The 20,736-nt window shown below is 43.2% G+C and overlaps 1 protein-coding gene across 1 annotated transcript in view; it reads right to left on the reverse strand.

Moving 5' to 3' along the window:
* The window catches only part of IGF1R (insulin like growth factor 1 receptor), a 649,229-nt gene that overhangs the window by 57,096 nt on the left and 571,397 nt on the right, over positions 1 to 20,736 (reverse strand). Inside the window, exons 13-14 of the mRNA XM_069222768.1 lie at positions 18,378 to 18,520; positions 13,547 to 13,706 (exon numbers count right to left, since the gene is read on the reverse strand). Of these exons, the coding sequence (XP_069078869.1) occupies positions 13,547 to 13,706; positions 18,378 to 18,520 (303 nt within the window). The remainder of the gene's footprint in view (positions 1 to 13,546; positions 13,707 to 18,377; positions 18,521 to 20,736) is intronic.

Here is a 20,736-nt window from a genome sequence, read left to right on the forward strand (position 1 = left end):
TTCTTATAACTTAGCACTAAATTTATCCCTACCGGTCACTTTTTGCCTTTTCATGTTGTATTTACCCTGGGCAGGTTAGGGTTATAGGGTTTCCCCTAGTTTTGCGTTCAGTCATGGCCAGTATGTAGCAGATCTTTATGCAGAGGACAATCCACCTCAACAAGGCCCTCTACTGCACAGCTTTCACTTTCTTTGCTCAGGAGAACCTCACAAAAATCTGATCGTCCACAGGGTGTTCCAGGGTACAATCACTGTAAAAGCTCAAACCATTTTGGGTTCAACTAAAGAAGTCTTTACTTCTCTTTCAAGGGGTGAGGCTGGGACAAACAATGCAGGCATTGTGATAGATTGCCCAAAGTGGTAAGGAGTCACAACTTTAGGCGGTGAAGGTGACCAAGTTTTCAACACTATTTTAGCTGAAAAAAAAGTAGTATAAAGCGGTTGCTTGACAGTGCCTGAAGCTCACTCATGCAACATCTTAGAATAAGTGCAACGAGGAAGATTGTCTTCAAAGTCAGGAGAGACAGCGGGCAGCAATTCGTCAGCTCAAAGGGGGTGTACATGAAAAAAGTTAAGACTAAATTAAGGTCCCACTGTGGAATCACAAACAGTTAGGGAGAAAAACATATGTCAAACCATTCATCATCATCATCATAAAACTTTATTTCGGCATCCTGTGCCATGAAAGTCACATAGCGCCAAAATAAATAATAAATTAAAAATCATGAAATAGAAATTAGCTTTAAAAAAATAAGAAAATAATGCACAAAAAACAATACAATCAAAGAGGAATCCGGCAAAAAACTGTTCCAAGATACAATATGGGGGCTGGAAAATAAAAGTAGGACTGCAGGGGACATATGAGCTAGGCAGTCTTGGCCAGTTTCCTTCTAATGTGCCATATTCCTCTGAGGAATTCAGCAACTACAATGGCAATTGGCAGAGTAGAGTCTGATTTTAAAATCCTCATGGCTGCAGCTTGATCTCGTCTCCCAAGCAGTTTGCAGGTTGATGTAAGCCATTTCCTGCGTAAGGGAGTCTAGGATGGGCATACGAAGAAGACATGGGCCATTGACTCCTGGTACAGGTTGCAGCTGGGGCCTGACTTGTTGGTAGGGGCCCTATTCTGCCATCTACTAGTAAAAGTTTTGAGAAGGAGGGAACCAAATCTGAATTGCATATAGAGCTTCCTATCGGTCAGGTCTAAAATGCTATCCAGGTAAGGTTCTAGCAGCCACATAGATTCGAAGTCCAGAAACTCACTAGTTAGTCGCCCTAATGAAAGCAAGCGAGATATAGACTGGGCTACCCACTCCCAGTAGCAAGCCTTCACTCTTTCTTTGGTTGGTGGTGGCCCTGTGTGTGTGAAGAGTTCCATGAATGTCCCACCCCAAAGGCAATCGATGACTTGACTGAATTAATCCACCGGATTTTATTGGAGGTATCCAAAGAACTTCCCTGAACGCAGTGGCATAGGAGGAAAGTTCAAGAGTTGCCGGGATTCTCCTCCAAAACCGCAACGGTCTGAGACCAACTATAGCAGCTAGTGGTTAATGGGCCAGATCCAAGTGCAAACGAGGAAGCGGGGTACTCTGGGGCAGGGAGGTGAGCTATCTCATGAACATGTTCTCTGTATGGGTAAGCGCCTTTATATCCTCAAAGCCCCAGAGTTCAGCCCCGTAAAGTGCTGCAGCTATTGGTTGTGTAGTTGACGCATGGTGCTCCCTTAGAAGGACGCCAACCAGCTGGCTAAATTTTAATGATGTGGAATTTATATGGGTATTCTAGGACAATGAGTCTGATAGTTTGACCTCCAGATATTCAAAGGTGTTAACCAGTTCTAATTTGGACCCACCTAGGGAAAGGTTCCCCCTATATAGCCTGTGTGGGTTGATAGCCATGAACTTGTTTTTAGAGGTGTTTATTTCTAAGCCTCTCTTGAAGCAGAAATCGTCAAATTGATTCAGCGAGGAATGGAGGCACATCAGGGTTTTGGATACTATCAAGGTGTCATCTGCGAACACAACTGTCGCAATCTTTTTGTTGCCTAGAGGTGGTGCGTCAGAGGGTTGCAAGGTGAGGTGTTGGATGACCTGGTTCAAAAAAAGGGAGAAGAGAGTTGGGGCTAGTACACAACCCTGCCGAACGCCCCTGACTACCTTGATCGGATAGGTGAGATCACCCTGATTCCCCCAGCGTACTTTTGCAAAGTTGGCCTCATGTAATCAAATTATTATTGTCAAGAGCCCTGGAGGCATACCCATCTCATTGAGGACCTCCCAGAGTTTACCGCTAGGGATCAGGTCGAATGCAGATTTGAGATCTATGAAGGCTACGTAGAGACTCCCCTTCCCCATCACTACAACATTCCAATATAGAAGCAGAAACCTGATCTATGGTGCTTCTTTTGGACCTGAAGCCATCCTGGAATGGTGACAGGATGTCGTTCTCAGTGATCTAGTTGAGGATTTGTGATATTAGGGCATGACCAAATACCTTTTGCACTGTATTAATAAGTCCTTATGGGCCTATAGTTGGCGGGTAGGGACCTATCGCTTTTCTTGTAAATGGGTATTACCCCTCCATGACTCGGGAATAGGGGCTCCCCTAGCGATTGCACTGGATAAAAGGAGGATGTACTCGGCCCATTGGTCGATGTTATGGAGAAAAAGGTCACCAGGAATGCCATCGGGGCCAGCAGCTTTCAAAACGTACTATGCTATTTAATGCATCTCGGATGTCTCCCAGGTTGAACAAACCGTCACAATGGGTGGTATTTGGCTGGGGTAGGAGTAAAAGAGCAGAGATGGCTGCGAATTGGCTTTCAACATTATAGAGGGAGTTGAAGTGTTGGAACCAGTCTGAGGGCTGGATATTATTGCTAATTGTGGGAACTCCCTTTTGGTTTCTTCTGCTCACCATAAGCCAAAAGGATCTGGAATCCCTGCATTCACAAGCAACTTTCATGAGTCTTCATCTTTCCTCCTCCCTTGCCTTGTTCTGCGTCTGCTTGTACAGGTTCCGCAGAGTCCTAAATCGGGCAACATCCTTTTGCTTGATTGCACTGATTAAATTTGTTTGTGCCAACCAGCAGTCTCAACTGTACCAATTATCTCCCTCGCAGGGTAGAGCGCTAGGAGTGTTGTGGGCAGCTGGCAAGGTTAGTAGCTGTTCCAGTCTTTTGAAGAACTCTGTGTACATCTATTAGAGAAGAACAGTTTTCCTCTTCCTCTTCAATTGTGGATATCAATGCTACGCACTGTATCAGATTTTGATTGATGGAAGAGAGAATGTCGTCTTGCAGGACGACCTTGCTACATCTTAGTCGCCATCTGCTGTTCTCGGCCTGAACCTCCTTGGCTACTTTGGCGGTAGTTGTCGCCAATAGGCACCCTTCCCCACAGGGGCTCTAGGCTAAGACAGAGTGGATTATGGTCACTGTCCATTTGGGTCCGGACTACCATGTCATCTACCAAATGCCAGTATTTAAGGTCCATCAGTATACAGTCGATGCAGCTCTCCCCCTGAGTGCCAGTGAACACGTGGGCAGCATGCTTGTCAGATTTGGTTCTTCCGTTTACAGCCCTCAATCCTTGGCCGAGGGTCAAGGCATCTAGTTGGAGGGCAGCCTGGTGACACTTCTTGATGGGGGGGATGGGGGGGGGATCCAAGCCTAGGTATGAGCCATATGTTATCTTCTTCCTGGAAATCGCCCATGTGATCCAAACCGAGGATTTCGAAAGTGGCATTGAAGTCCCCCGGCAATGGAAGTTTGGATTTGATAACTGCCACATTCTAGGAAACAATCTTTACTTTCTAACAGGTGGTCGTGGAGTTGGGCAATGGGAGGAGGGTTTACCTGGAGATCTAGGGAACCAGTAGAAAGACGACAGGCTTCCTTGGTAGCTGGTGCATCGACATTGGGTGATACCGCGGGGACCTTCCTGTTTCTCTGGTCAGGCATGTCCGCTGGGTAACTGATGGTGCAGAGATTTGCAGAGCTAGCGCAGCTATAAGATCTAGTGTAGGAAGCCTGCATCTCGATCTAAGCTAGTCAATCTATCTTGGAACAAACAATGTAATTGTCAAAATCTGCTTTGGGGGGATGACACACATAATGGGGTGGGTGGCTAGAGTTTGAACTGTATAGACAACCCGTCCGGGGGGTTAGTTGTTTGGACTAGGGCTACTAAGTCATAAGCAAGCTGCCCATTTTCTAGAAGAAGCTCTATGCAGTCAAGACGATGAGCTCAGAGACCTGTATTGTTTGGCCCTAAGGATATCTTTTCTAATTACTGAGAGACATCCTCTACTGTGTCTAATCCAGTGGATGACTTTGTTAATCAAGGAGTCTTCCCCTTCCCCCCCTCCCTCCCTGAGAATTAGAACTAGGTACACTGGTCAAAGATTTTCCGAGGAGGCAGGGAGATGGTCTTGGCAACATGTGTACTGCCAAGATGACGACCCTCCCCTAGTGTAGGAGGTGTGGAGTTGGGACTTGTGAGCTGAGGGTAAATGGAAGGAGATTCCATTAGTCCCCAGATGTTCTGGAACCCACTGTGCGGGCTCCAACCGATGTCCTAAAGATAGTGTCCTCATGTGGTAAACCTGAGGGGCCTCCATGATGATTTGCATGAAGGGGCATAGTGGGAACAAAGGGTGCCAGAGTGGCGGTGTTGATCAAAACTGGGATAGCAGCACTTTCCCTAGCTGTTCTCCCCCTCTCTTCCATAAAACGCCCCACTGTAACCACAAGCTTGCCTATCGTACACTTAAGGGCTGATATTTCTGACCTGAGTTTCTGTATACAACCTACCAAGTCAACATTTGGAGAAGGGGGAGCATGGCTGGTTGTTTGAGAGGCCACCTTCCCTCACCTGAGCGGGAGAATCTACGAGATCCTGAGTTGTGCGTGGATCTGAGGGACGGGATAGCGGTAGAAGGCGATTGGTACAGGGGATGGGAGAGGGAGGAGGCACTATTGCTGAGTCATGAGGTGAGCCAGAACTAGGAACGGAGTCTGCTGGGATTTGGGGCGCTGAACTGGTCTTGTTCCTCTTCCGTACCCTAGCTTTATTGAACATACTGGATATGCTTTCCTGCTTATTGGTCCGCAGTTGGGATTGATGAGCACGGATTGGGACTCAATGGATGATTGCACCAGATGATGAGGCTAATATTTCCTCGCAATGAGCTAGGAGGTCATCAATCCTGTCAAGTAAGTCATTGCAGCACGACTTTTTTTTAATTTTTTTTTTTTAGAGTTTTTTCTTGTGTTCCCCAGCCCACCTATGTCGCTTTTCTTTTACCCATATCAGTGGCAATGTCTTGGGACGGAACATGGGGTCTGAGATGGTACCGGGAGGAGGGTGGCTGGAAGAGGACGAAACTATTCGGGGATAGCTAAAAAAGAACCAGACTCAGGGGAGTGGCTCAGTCCAGCCTCAGTTGGTCGCGGACGGGCGCAGACCGACCTGGGTTTTGCCCGCTAGGTCCTGACGCTCCAACCAACTCCAGAAGCGTAATGCCTCCTGGCACAGGACTCAGCACCCCAGTCCACCCTGCTTGCTGCAGTATCAAATGCCAGTGATGTTTTTCATAAGAACCTGCACTAGGCTCCATTTTGTGGTTGACAGGAAGGCTTTCCACACCAGACAAAATGCACGAAACTCCAACATACTGATATGGAGCCAGGCTTCCACTGCATACCAGGGACCTCTGTTCCCCACCTCCCCCAAATAACTTCTCACTAGTGACGCGCCCATCACAGTCAGTTTTGGGTAAGGAAGTGCAGTGGCCTGTCACTGCATAAACTGCGTTTGAACAGTCACCTCTACAGATCATGTGTCATCTCTTATAAAATCTGGATGGTATCCAATAGATTTCCTCTGTTCACTGGTCCTTCAAATTCCATCACATGTGCCAACTGGCACAGTCAACCAAGAAGATTCAGGAGGCTAAGATGTCAAGAAGCCTCAGCAAGATACAGGAGGCTGAAATATCAGAATCATAGCTCGAATGTCTTGGACTCATTGCGGTGGACAAAAAGCCTTGAACTGCACAGCATCAAGGATAGCACCAATGAATGGCAGCCTCTGTAAAGGAGTCTGTGGCTTGCTGATCATGAACCTCAACAATGTCAAAAGGTTTGTGTTTGTCTGGAGGTGAGATATGACTGACTGTTGTGAGTCGGCCTTGAACAGTCAGTCACTGAGGTATCTCCAACTGCCAAAGGTGTGTCGTAAGCAATGCAATCACTTTCGTGAACACCTAAAGGGTGCTGGTGAGGCCATCGGGGAGCACTGCAAAATGAAAATGCTCCTTACCGACCTTGAACCACAGGTTGCATCTGTGGGACTGCAGGACAGGTATATGAACATATATGTTCAGCAGATCTTAAAAGAGCAGTCCTCTAAGTCCAGAACAACCAAGACCTGAGATAGAATGAGCATTTTTAATTTGTCCTTCATTAGGAAGGCATTCAGAGGTTGATACTTTTTCTAGATTTGATTGTGAAGGCATATGTCCTTTTTTAACAAAAGGAACAGCGAGAGTCCATGACCCACTCTATAGCACATCTGGAGGGCAAATAAAATTCTGTTAGATGGTGGGTGAGGCAGGGGGGAATCTGGCAGAACAAAAAGAAAGGGTAAACAATAGCCAAGCTCAAAGATTTGTAATTACCCAACTGCTGGATGCAACAGATCCTCTATCCCACAGGATGGGTGTGTGCCGCTAGGGGCAAACTAAAGTTTCCCGAGGGGGGAGGGAACTGGGAGAAGTGGTTTTGCTTCTACCTGTGCATTACCTGCTAGACCCATGTTCCCAGCCTAGAAAGGACTGTGGTCATTGCAGTTGCGGTAACTGCAGTCGTGGTCAGGGTGCCTGTCACGGTCTATATGCCAGCCCCCTGGAGTAGCACCAGAATTTTTCTGAACTGGTGTGAGAGCTACATGTGAGGAGTCAAACCACCCAGGACGTGAGGAAACATTCAGTGGCTCTACTGTCCTTAAAATGGAACAGGACAGAATCAGCTTTTTCATTAAAAGTTGTGTCCCATCAAAGGGCATATCGTTGAGTGAGGTTTGACATCTCCAGAAAATCCTGTGGAATGTATCCAAGCATGGCAGTGGAGCACAACAGTGTTGTAAACTGTTTTTCTCAGGATATCAGTAGTATTCAGGCTAGAATGAATCGCGTATTTGGCCGAATCCTGGCCATCATGAATTGTTTGATCAAGAGAGGCCACAAAGTCTTCCAGGACTGCTGGCAAGATCCTGTTGGCCATGTCCCAGGGGCATGCGTGTAGTGACCCAGCAAATATACCACACTGACCAATCTCAATGCCTAGAAAACAGAGAAGAACCTTTGCTTACCAAATGTCTCAGTCCTCTTGGCTTCCCTATCCTGAGGAGTCGTGAGGAATGATTTAGGGTTTACCTTGCTGGTTGAACCTGAACCACCAGGCTCTCTAGGGCTGGGTTTTTAGTGAGAAAGTCAGGATCCTCAGGGAACAATCTGTGACACCTGGCCATCTGACCTTTCAGCAGCAGACTGAAAAAGGACTTTGACCAACTGCCCATTAAGGTATCAGTGAGGGCATAATTTAAGGGAAGCAAGAGCTCAGAGGTGGCTGGCCAAGGCTGCAAATTTTACCTCAAGGACAACTGCCTTGGTCTCAAGTGAGGGCAGCTGCAATTGTAGGACCTCACCTTCACTCTCTTCCTTCCTTTGGTGGTCCAAGTGGCCAGCCCATCTCCAATTTAGGGAAAATATCAAACCATCTGAACTCTTTAAGTCCATGTAAAAATTGTCATTATGGGTGGGCAGTTGTAGAGGGTTCGGGGGAAGAGGGGCCTGGGTGATAGGGGGAGAGAACCATTAACCTACCCACCATTGTCATCACCCTGTGGTGGTGTCCTTGTTTAGAATCAGAGCCAAAAACGGTAATGGAGTCTCTGCTGGTGCTCAGGCCTTGGTGAGGTATTGGTACAGGGTCAAGGTGTCTGATGATCAACAGTACTTTAATGGTACGAGAACACACTGAATTTGGTACAAGGTCAGACATCGGAATCAGCACTGGATCCACTTATGGTGCCAGTGGTGCTGGTTCGGGAATCAACAAAAAACAGCCCAGTGCAGGTCCTGGGGCCGGAGACCTATAATCAGTCAGTCAGTCCAGGATTTGAAATGGGTCAGACTGTTGTGAGTCCATTTTAGTTTGCCTGGATACAAAAGTTTGGCTTAGCTGCGGCTTGCAGGCCTGTGCCCTTTTGCCTAAATAAACATGCTCTGCCTTATTATGAATTTTTTATTCATTTTAGCATTGCTTACAGTTTATGCATTTTAGGAGTAATGTTTTTATTTTATAATCAGTCGCCATTCCGTGAAAGCGTCATTATCAGTAATGTACGTACTGGATTGTCATCATGTCCCTTTGCTTCATCTTAAAGGGAAAACATAATGTGAATATTTTAGACATTTTGTAAGGAAATTGCCGATCCACGCTTGCGCACACAATTGAACAATCAGGTACATACCTGTGTCAGGATGTCTACACAGACAATAACATGGGCCTTATAAAAACACTCTACGAGGCCAAGCCCATTAGAGTGGGTTCCACCCAGGATATTACATCTATACTGCACATCACTTTGCAGCAGAACTCACCTTTTGTGTCTCTACAAAGCTTGATTTGGAGACTGGAGGTCGAACTTGTTCTAAGGTAACAGGGGCTGGAGGGCTTCTCATGGACATGGCTAGGGCAGATTAGGTTTATCATGCCTTGCTCTCTTTAGAAGGAATTTGTGTATTCATGTTTATTGCAAAATGTTGGGATTGTTCATATTCACATCACTAATCTTCACAATCCTGATTGTGTCTCTTCTCATTATCCTAATCATTGCAGCTCATGTACTTTATTGTAGATTCAGTCTTTTCAATAAACGTACAGAAAACTATCCTGCACCTCCTTTCTTTCCTCTGTGTGTGTAAGAGAGAAAGAGGGTAAGACTTGTTCCACCACAAATTTCCCTGAGAGGATTTCAGAGCCCATGCGCTATGTTGCCAGAAATCATCTTTACTGTTTGCGTTTTGGTGAGGTGCTGCTAGAAAGACAGAAGGATTGCCCTGACAGCTGCCAAATGTTGTGGGAGTGACTCAGTTGACTATGATCAGAGGTGCTGCAGCTCCTAATCCAAAAAATCTTCTGTAGCATGGCCTCTTTGAAGGCCTCAATCTGTTGTTGTGTTGCAGACTGCCAGGTAAACAGAGGACATACTGGGATCAGTCTCCATAACTGGGGACATCAAGGGAGACCAACTGACATTATGATGCCCTTGCGTCACCTCTTTGGATAGGGCATAGTGGAATGGGTTTGAGTCCTGCTTTGCTTTTTTATGCTTTCACTTGGGCTTTGATTTACACTGGACTTCAACCACAAGGTTGGCCTTTCACAGGCACGGCCCCAGGAGAGAGAACAAGTCCATGCCAGCAACCTGGAGCATTATCTGAGGGCTATGACTTCTTTTTTTTTTTGTTCAGCGACGTACGGCTTCGCTTCTCGGACCCAGTTCACCTTCAGTGTGTAAGAGCACACTTATTATAGACTTCAAGTTGTGTCCAGAGCCCATTCACCAGAGAGACACCCCATGCAGGTCCGCAACTGATATTGTTTTATTTCCCAATCAGAGCATGCCTTGAGCCTGAAGAATTAGGAGTGCTATCGTTCCCTAGGACACTGGATTTCATTTTTGAAAAGTCATCTAAGGCAAAACAATTTGAGACCTCAAAATCAGTGCCCAAAGGCGTGGGAAGAAATAAACTGGCGTCATTGTAATGAAGTGGCTCATATATTCGGATCCACTCTGTCGCTTCTGGGGTGGTATAGCACCACTACCAAACCACAAGCCACCATCTTTTTTTCTTTTCTTTTCTTATTTTTGCAGTTTTATATAGCGCAAACTTGACCGGAAGGTATTGAAACTCTTTACATGAGCACTAGTTATGTTACAGAAGGAAAGACGTTTTAAAAATTGTAGGCTCGGGAGATTAAGTGATTTGCTCAGAATCACAGGATGTTGAGCCAATGCCGAGACTCGAACCTGGTTCCTCAGCTCCAAGGTCGGCAGCTCTGGCCATTATGCAATATCCTCTCCTAGCATTATTAGGAAAAGTTTCTGAATCCAGTCTGTTACTTAGGGATTATTCTAAGGTGATGAATCTGTGGTTAAAAGTATGCATGAGAAACATCCATACTAGAAGAACACCACCTCCTACAGTTCATAAAAAAATGATATGTCCTAGCTCAGTATTGTCACCATTGGCAGCTAACGCCCACAGGTACCAGCATGAATTGCTATGAGTCTTGTTCTAGGAATCCAAATATTCAATCCACAAGCCGTTGCTCTATTAATGAGTACCTGCTATTTCCTCTACATTAATTTTGACCAATGCACAGCCATCAGCGGGTATAAATACAGACTGGGATGGAGAAACCCTATGGATCCTTTAAATATTAGCCTTATTGTTATTCCCCACAGGTGAGTGAAGTCAACATATGGTGTAATGATCATTTAGGCAAAAGAAGAATTTTAAATAGGGAAATATTATCCCTCTAGGAATTTATTTTTAGGTCGGTTTCTTTAATGAGATGTCCATGTCTAGGGTGAGTGAATATAAAAATACAAAGTATTGGGATCTTTGCAACCTTAAACAATATACCGTACTTCAAAGAAAACCATCTCCATAGCAGTAGTTTTATCATAAGTGGTTGTGGGGAATTATCTAAACAAATGTATCTCAACACACAAGGGAGAGCTACAATTACCAATGACAGGGATCATATGTAGTAAATACTGTCCATGGAAAAAAGGTTACAAAACTTTATGTGCTAGAAGAAATAATGCTGTTAAATACTGACCTACAACAAAATATCTGACAATGTTGCTGTGCCACAAATACATATATCATAGCATTGCATGCTATCTGCTTGGTGACGTCAGCTTGTTACACTTTACTTCTGATCTATCTCTTAGTGCTGCACTAATAGATATGGTAAACTAATTACGAAGATGCTACTTAAGTATTTCATGGTGCTACTATTAATACTGATAATAAAGCAGACTCTCTCATCTGTATCATGTGAAATTTCACATGGATGCCAAGGTATGTGTTTTTTCAGCCAGAAAAAGGTAGACTGAAGATTACCTAGATGAGACTTTACATATGTAAAAATGCAAAGGTAGAGCAACTTGAAAAACTGCTTCCCGTACTACTTCACCTTAATTAGTAAAGTATATTGTGTGGTATTGGTAACTAAGGATACAAGTGCTGGAGGGTAGGCAGCTAAACCACTATGTTCAGGTGCAAGTGTTAAGTATAAAGCTACTTACTCCTTCCAACCCAATAGCAGGAATTATTTGATAAAGCACGTAAAGTTACAAAATACGATCACTGGTGGAGTAGTAATCATTAAACCTCTGGAGGACTCGAATGAGCAAATTATGGTTTGGTCATTGTAGTGTTGCGGGGACCAGGTGCATCTGCAGTGGAGTGGCAAAAATTTTCACACACACATCCCTTACCTACACCCACCTCATATAATACAGAGAAATACTGGTGGAAATTAGGATTCTTGACACAACTGATTCAGAAAGCCAAAAGCAACTTAATATATCCAAGAAAGAAGTGACTCAAACAGATGATCTCATTAAAGAACAAAAATATATTTCTACTACAACGTTTCAGCTTCCGCCTTCCTCAGGTAGTACTACCTGAGGAAGGCGGAAGCTGAAACGTTGTAGTAGAAATATATTTTTGTTCTTTAATGAGATCATCTGTTTGAGTCACTTCTTTCTTGGATATTACATTTTCTTGTGGCTCTTTGTATCCTTTGGGATCCAGATTTTTGCCCTGGCTGGCTGTTGTTTTCTTGTGATCCTGCATCTTCCAGTATATATATATATATATATATATATATATATATATATATATATATATAAATAAAATAATGAGCTCTCCTTTCAGTCAGTCAGAAAGAAACGGAGCTGCTGCGAATCTCTAAACAGATTCAATTAAATAAAATTTGACTTATTTCATTCAATTCAACTTGTGCGTTGGTCACATAAAATGCATTCAGGCAGCTATTACTGATGTGGTTATCAGCCCCTTGAGCTAAGGCCACAAATAACTGCACTCCATATAATGTTCTGAAATAGATTGGGTGAGGTAAGGAATGCAGAGCTGCAGCTAACCATTGGTAAAATTGCTCTTGGTGTGTTGTGGAGGTTCCCTGAACCAATGTCTCTGCATAAGAAGTACCTTCGATTCTTCCATTGCAAGAAAATCACAATTACTATTGAGAAAATGTGGTGGTGGCCACAATCACAATGCAAATTACTTTTTGATACATTTAAAGAAACAGCATATTGCTTTGAAGCTCATTTAAGACGAGCCACATTATTTTCACAATAAATTGCAGTAAACCTTATTGTCCACAAGTGAACAAGCCTTTAAATGTTGGCTTGAGGTTCTGCACATAACTCCATCTATCATATCTATTGTGTATTAATTACAAATTGCTCCTTCCTTTCATGTTTTCTTTCCTGTATCTTGAGGTTTATAATAAAATGGGTCAGTAACAGGGAATTGTGTTTGAGAGTGAACTTATGCTGTGGGTTCTAAGTCCAGAACAACCAAGACCTGAGATAGAATGAGCATTTCTAATGTGTCCTTCATTAGGAAGGCATTCAGAAATCTCATAAATACAATACCATAGTATTGTGGAGCATAGACGACGTGCAGAGGACGGAGACAGAAAGCTAAGCATCGCTGTTCCATTTCAGATATTGAAGGAAAGCAAGCTGAGAAATCAAATTACTGCCAATGCTAATGATGATCAGGCTACAGAAGAAAGATAAATTAAAGCAAGAAACAGCTAATTTAGGACCAGCTATATTTAAAAGTGAAATGCAATGGCTTGCCTATTCTCGTTGCCACGAAGAACAGACAGAAGAAACAGCACAGAGCAAGAGATGTTCGCTCCACTGCAGCGTTCTTATTATGTTTCTAGTAAGAGCAGATGTTTGCAAATAACTTACATATTTAGTAGGCACATTGCAAGAAAGCTAAAACAGGTCTAAAAAAAATAATCCCTGCAGCACAAAGGAGAGGGAAAAAGACCACAAAATGTATCCCCTCTACCAGGAGAGCTTTAAAGCACCCCCCAAACATATGACCTACACCCTAATCTCCCAACAGCTCCTTCCCTTTCCTGCATTATGCTCATTCGGATTACTGCAGATGGATTTGAAAATCACGCTAGTATGTTTGTCTCTATGTGTACAGTGTGTCAGAGTTATAGGAATTTGCTATAGATGTTCATATTACAGCTAAATAAAAGAAATAAACAAACAAGAGACAGTATTCACATGCTGCAGGTGTCCCCAGTCCTGGTGGTACCAACAAGCTGTATGTCAATATTCTAATCAGCATAAAACCATATCGGTTTGGTAGCAGAAAAAAAAGGATCTTGCCCTGTGCTTACGTTTTGCCTGGACATAGAAGGATATAGGCTCTGTCCACGCCCCACTCCCCGACAAAGAAATTGCTTGGACCTGGGCGGAGTAGTTTCCAGGGTTCAGGCGGATGAGTTTGGCCCCTCCAACTTCACGGTAAGTCTGACGTGAAACACACTCTCTCTGCATCTAGAGGAAAAATAGAAAGGTAAAGAACATGTCAAATATTTAAGCAATATTCAGAACCAGTCCAGGCGTGGTTTCCCTAGAAAGACACAGAAGAATGTGAAGTCTGTGACAACAATGATTTCGGTTTGCTATCAATCTTTCTTTGTGTAAAGAACTGACCTTGCTATAAAGGTCTTGCTGCAAATAAGTTAAATGGCATTAATAATTTGTTCGAAAATGAGATGTATCTAACAGGATTGTTCTTATGATTCATGCTAATCATGCACTGTATCATCCACCCAGTGGTGATACTTTTGTAACAAATGTATTCAGTTGCCTAAAGGTAACTGTCTTGATGCTTAGCAAAGATGCTAGTACAATGAACTGTTGAATGCTTTAAACCAGTGGTTTGCAACCTTTTGACTAATGTGGACCCTCCACTAAATTACTACAGGAATCCGGGGACCCGCACCAAGTCATTATTGAGAGCGGGGGTCCCCCATCCTATGCATTTTTTATGATTTGAACCTCAAAACAATACATAAAAATACAAAAACAAGTACCCACCATAAAATACTCAAATATTGAAATACTTTGTTTAGTTCACAATCAATTGTAGAAAATGTTTTCACATTTTACTTCTGTATTTGTATGTACTTAATTTTAATGAATTTTAAAAATACTTCATTTTATAACAGTTGCAGCGCCCCCAAGTACACCACGCAAACCCCCAAGGGGTTCTGAGGCCACAGGTTAAAAACTACTGCTGTAAATTTGTCTAATTTGAGTTCTACCCCGGCAGCTACCACACATTTCAACTTGATGTATTTAAGTGAAGAACAGTCTTCAACATTGAAGTAACACAAAGCAAGGCATGTGTCCTCCCTCGCTAAGTATCCTCTCTGAATGCTTCTTCAAGCTGCAAAATAATTACTTCTATTGTACACCTGCCAACGTATAAAAACTTTCTAGCTTGTGGAAGGATGGGGTGGAGTCTGGTAGGGTCAGGGCCATGGTAAGGGGGGCATGGCATTGTGGCAAGCCCTGCCCTCACCATCTTAAAAAAAAAGCAAACAAGGCTGTTGCCGATCTGGTGGGGCTGCAATGAACATCAGCTACTTGGAGCCTTCTTGCATCAGCTAGCAGAACACTCTTTGCAGGGTTTCCAGCTCACATTGCGTTTCACAGTGTTATATCGTCTCTCAGCAGATTGAGTGTGTGAAAGGGGCAGATACCATGTGAATTTGCAGGTCTATTACTTGCATCATCCTAATGTGGTTTACTTTATGCAAATGCAGACACTGCCGTATTGGAATGAGATGCACTATTGTACTGTTGACTAGTGATATAAGCACATTAATTTCAAGTTTTTATTGGATGACTGCCTACATATATCGAATGAGTTCTTGCAATAATTTCCTTGGCACAAAAAACCAAACCGATAATATACTGATCTTAATAAAAAAAAAAGAAATCGCTACTATTTTGAATGAGTACATATTTGGGACAAAACTGGTATAAATCAACAGCAAAAATAGATTATAGTGGCTTTGCTAGTGAACTGCAAAAGGAGCAAAGGAGAAGGGTAGATGCTTATTAAGAAACAATCACTACAAAAAAGAAACCTACAAGAAAGAGGCCAGGGCAGGAAAGGTATGTTTGGAAAAAGACCAAAGGTTTTCACTGTTTATAAACTACCAATAACACATAAAACATGGCGTTGACCACTCACTAGAAAGGTTGGTAGAACTGATTCGTCAAAAATAACATTTGAAGAATTTTGGAAACAAATCATTTGGAAAAATGCATTTAGCATCAATTAGGAAGCTCTGTCGGTATGGGGGTCACTGACAGGGGAATTCGCTGTGTAGCGATTGCTGCAGCAATTCAGCCGAAATGCCATACATTTCGAAAAAACACAGTCTGTTGGCTTCCTTCCACTTCATTTGAGACTGCATTTCAATTCTAGCACGGTTAACCATAACTTGGCAAAACAACAAGCCAATTTGACTTCTAGATGCATTATGTTTAAAAAGGTAATTTTTACAGCACATTGTCGCAAAACTTTCTTGCTCACAATCTCAAAATAAAAATATATTTTTTTTCTGAAGCCACAGAAAATATATGTAAATTTAAGCTAATATATTCTCCATATAATTTCTTCCATTTGTATTCTTGTGTGCTGCCAATCTTGCCTGCAGCTGTTTTTGTGCACTGGTTGTGTGTTTGTTTAACTTCGCCCTGGCAGCACTGTGATTTGTTGTCCTCTGCAAAAAGAACAAGCGATGGATGGAATGCTGAACAATAGCAAACATTCACCCCCCAGTACAGAGATCTGGGCCTAAATCCAATGTTTTTTGCTACCTATGCCATTCCAGTTTGGACAAAGCCATATCCAAATCAGTGTTGAACCTGCTCCCCATGGGAACAGTCCAGCCCGATCTGCCAAGCCAGGTCCTCCCTGGACTGGAAACAAGCATCCTGGGACTGGTTTCATGGTATCACCCTTCATCAGCCAGGCTAGCTTGACTCCAGTGGCATGGGGAGCAAGGGATCCACATATGGGCATACCCTTCCCAATTAGGGCGACAAATGCAAAAGGAACAGGTGATGGACATAATGCAGAATTGACAGTTCAGAGATGTGGGCCTAAATCTGCAGTTTTTTGCTATCCATGCCATTCCAGTTGGACGCAGCCATTTGCAAATCAGCCTTGACCCTGCTCCCGATGCCCACTTTGCCCATGCCTTAAAACGTCTGACTGGAAGCAAGATGAGTTTTTAAAGAACTCTAAGCAGGTAAAGGTAAGAGTCTTCTTCTGCCGGAACAGTTCTGCAGTCTGACATTATTTTAGTTTCTTCTGCTGTGCACTGTTCTACCTACCACCTAGAGGTCTGACTTGGAAAAGCATGGTTTCTAGGCTTTGACTATAGGTGGAGTCTGTATGACTCATGAAAGCGAGTGGAAGACAACAATACCCCACAGTCTAATCTTCATCTTTAGATTCTATCATTGTCAGGATAAGATTCCCGAATACAGTTAAGAAAATACATTTCTGAACTGTGTGCGTCCACTGACAAACCAGGAGAGTTTTATGGGAACCTGGAACAGAAACAAGCTGAAATGCCACTGTTACAGATAAGCAACGTTATCCCTTTTGCAGGATTACACATTTACACGTGTCTATAACAGACATCTAATACAGACAAATTTTGTGCATCAATTATGATACAGGGGCATATAGGAGTGACTATTCTTGGGTACGTGGGTCGAAGCGTACTCATCAATAAACAATGCTTTTTACGGATTCCATTATTCATCCAATAAATAGCGGGGAAAAAACACAAATGTGAAAAAGTATATAAAGTCTTTAGAACACATATGTCTAAAATGTTTAAAACTAATTCAGGTGCCACGGTGAACTGGTGGCACACTGTACAAATGAAATGGCATGAAGGTCAGAAACATCCATTGAAGATCACTGCTCGGCTGACAGATGCCGGTCTCAGATTTCAGCCATATTTCTTATTCGCCGGAACTGTGGGAGATCTGTTTTTTCCCATCGTTGTGTATTTTGTTTCAGCAGCCTTTTTCAAATAATAGAATTAGCACATATAGGAATACAAGGGAGTAGCCAGAAAATAAAATACCCCCACTTTGTGCCAAAGCTATAATGGCACCAAGTAAGCAAAGCAAGTCATTGCAACTCTTCCTCTAGAAAAGCTGTCTTTTGTCTTCCACCCAATTATCTATCCATTCATCCACCAACTGATATTCAACCATTTCACCTTCACATTCTGTCATCCATTTATTCATCTGTCTTTTACTGTTCGGTCCATCTGCCTGTGCATATCCAAACCTATCCATGAAACCTATCCATCCATACATCCATCCATCCATCCATCCATCCTTCCACTTTTCCACCACTCCATCCGCTCATTCCCTCCTCCATCCTTTCACTCCATCCACTCATTCATCCACTTATCCTTTTACTTATTCATCCAGTTTTCACTTACTCATTTAGCCACACATTCAGTCATCTGTCAATCCATTCACCCTCCTGTTCACTCATCCACTCTTCCATTAATTCATTAATCATTGGATCCATCCATCCTCCCTTTCACTCATCTACCCTTTCACTCTGTCCATCCATCCACCCATTCACTTTATCCATCAATCAATCCATCCATCTATAAATCCTCTCTTTCACTCACCCATACTTTCATTTATCCATCCATTTACTAATCTACGCTTTCATTCACCCTACTCCACCCTTTCGCTCACACTTCCTACATCCATCCCATTTCTTAGACCATACCTTCGCTTCACTTTAATTATGAGCCTTTGTGTGCTGAGTTGCAGATAGAAGACACCAGGAACCCCACCTCTGCTGCAGCTGCTAAAGCAGGGAGGCTCATGACGCCCCTGTAAGAATGATAAAGTGATGTGGTGGAGATAAACCTACTAAATAAATTCAATGCAACTTGGGACGAGACAATGAAAGAACAGGGCTGAGAAAGAATTTGCAACTCTTTTGGCACTGCTGCAGTCACAAGGGGTTAGACTTGGACTTCTCTGGAATATCAGGGCTGTGAAGCTTGGTCTAACAATACACTGTGCGGATCCTGCCAGGCAAAATTAATAATGAACTGCACAGCACAAAGAACGGTCGTGTTTTTTAACAGCACTCACCTCCCCTTCTCCTTGCGGTTTGAATTCTATGTAATACATGAGGATAAGTCCATTTGGGAATACAGGCTCATTCCACTTCATGATAACTGCATTATCTTCACCACCTTCCCATGTGACTGGTCCAGGAATATCATCAGCGCCCCCTGTAAGGCAATGGAAAGACAGACTTCAACAAACAACCCAAATACCAGATGTCTCACAATTATCTTTTTTCTTAGACTTTACTCACTCAAAAAATCCAGCTTGAGCCACAACATGCTACAGATCTTAGAATGTTACCAAAATATTAAGAGATAATTCTAGCTACTGCACTCTAACTGAACATTGCAAGAGGAGATACGAAAGGAAACTTTTAACTCTGTATGCATCTGCTCATGGCATGTAGTGCTGTAGATTCACATGCTTTACATACTCCTGGCCATCTACTGTTGGGCTGGTACATGTGTAACTTATTTTTCTTAGAAAACGTTTTTTGAGTCACGAGGTATAGATGTATTACTTGTAATGCGCATGGAAATTGGAACCTTTGTTAGATTATTTTTCCACACAGCAGGTGAGGATGAAAATGGAGCCCCTAAGGAGCAGAAATAATGATGATGCAAAGAACAAAGACAGAAAGAAAGAAAAGGAAAGAAAGAGATGGAAAAAGAAAGACAGAAATAGAAAGGAAAGCCTCTGCGACAACCCAAGGTTTCCAGGGAGGAAGCTGGGCACATGGGAATCTACAGCACTACATGCCACAAAAAAGATGATTACAGGGTAATATTTTTAATTCATGGTATGAGTAGCTGTATACACACATACTCTGGGAGGACTGCTTTGCAGTCTATGCAAAGGTGGTGGCTAGCTGTAGGATGTTGAAGGGGTCTGAAAAGTGTATGTAATACAGCTTGTCCAACATTAGCTTGTTGGCATGTTAAGACATTCACACAGTAGTGCTTAGTGAATACTTGTGGAGTGGACTGCTTTGAAGTTAGCAATGGGAAGCCAGGGAGGCCCACTTCTTGCAGACAGAGCGGGCCTGGGTGAGACAGGCAATTGTCTCTTGGCTTTAGTATAATGTGTTTGAATGCATTTGACCAGATGCTTGGTTATGGTGACTTTGAAAACAGCATGGCCGTTGAGTGGTTTTGTGAATGAGACAAATAGCTGTTGAGTTTTACTAAAATAATTTTGTCTTGTCAAAGTAGTACATGAGGACCCGGTTGAAGTCTAATGTGTTACCCAGGAGGTCTGGGAAGAACAGTAGGAACTCAATAGTTTGGGTAAGGTGGAAAGAAGATACTACTGTAGGCATAAATTTTGGATGTGTCCTAAGGACGACCCTGTCGCTGTCTGAAAGAAGGGTTTCTGGAGTGCAAGAGCTGAAAGCTCACTTACATGCCTGAGAGAAGTTATGGTCACTACGACAGCTGCCTCTCAGCAGATAAAGTGCAGTGGGGCATGGAAGAAGAGGTTCAAAAGAAGGGCCCACAAGTTGTGTGAGAACAATGTAGATATTTCAAACAGGAGTTGGAGGTACCCTGGATGGAGTGACCCATTTAAGTCTTCCATGAATGCCTTGACTAAATCCCTGAAGTATGTTTACTGTTTTGCAGGCAAGCTGCAACTGCTGCTAAGTGAAGAAGGGTATATGTGTAGGCAAGGCCTGACATCTGCAACTGAGGCACATAGCAGATTATGTCTCGGACTGCTGGCTTGAGAGGGTCAATTTGTTTACGGAGGCAGTAGTGGACATATATATATTTTTCATTTAGCCGCATTGCAGGTCTGGGGGGCTTCTTGATGTTAGTCACACACTCAAGGAGGCAGATTAGGAGTCCAAATTCTAGAATTTTAGGATCCAATTCTTAAGTGTTCGGTGCCTGACTGTGCCCTGGTTCTGAGTGGGAAGGTCTGGCTGGTTGGGTAGCTTTTCGTGGGGTACTAGGAACAGGTCGAAAAGGGTGGTGAACTAGCATTGCCTAGATCATGTGTGATCCACCATGATGAGATTGTGGGATGTCTGCCAAACCCTGAGAACAACGAATGGAAGAAGTAGGAGAGACGGAAAATCATAGGCAAATATCCCTGACCAGTTTATGCATACTGCATTGCCCATGGGAATCTGGAGGTAAAGCTTGGCCATTTGACATTTCTCGCACTGGAAAAAAAGGCTATGTCGGGGAACCACCAAAGGACGTGCAGGAGTAGGACTTGCAGTTGGAGTTCCCACTCATGGACTTGCTGCCACATCCTGCTGAGCAGGTTTACAAAGTCTTTGTTCACTCCCAGTAAGTACTCTGCCAGTGAATGGATCTTGTGGTGGAATGTGCAAAACCAGATGAAAACTGTTGTGAGTGTGTGCTTCCCTATTCCT

This window comes from Pleurodeles waltl, chromosome 3_1, assembly GCF_031143425.1.
Source record: "Pleurodeles waltl isolate 20211129_DDA chromosome 3_1, aPleWal1.hap1.20221129, whole genome shotgun sequence".
NCBI classification, from domain to species: Eukaryota; Metazoa; Chordata; class Amphibia; order Caudata; family Salamandridae; genus Pleurodeles; species Pleurodeles waltl.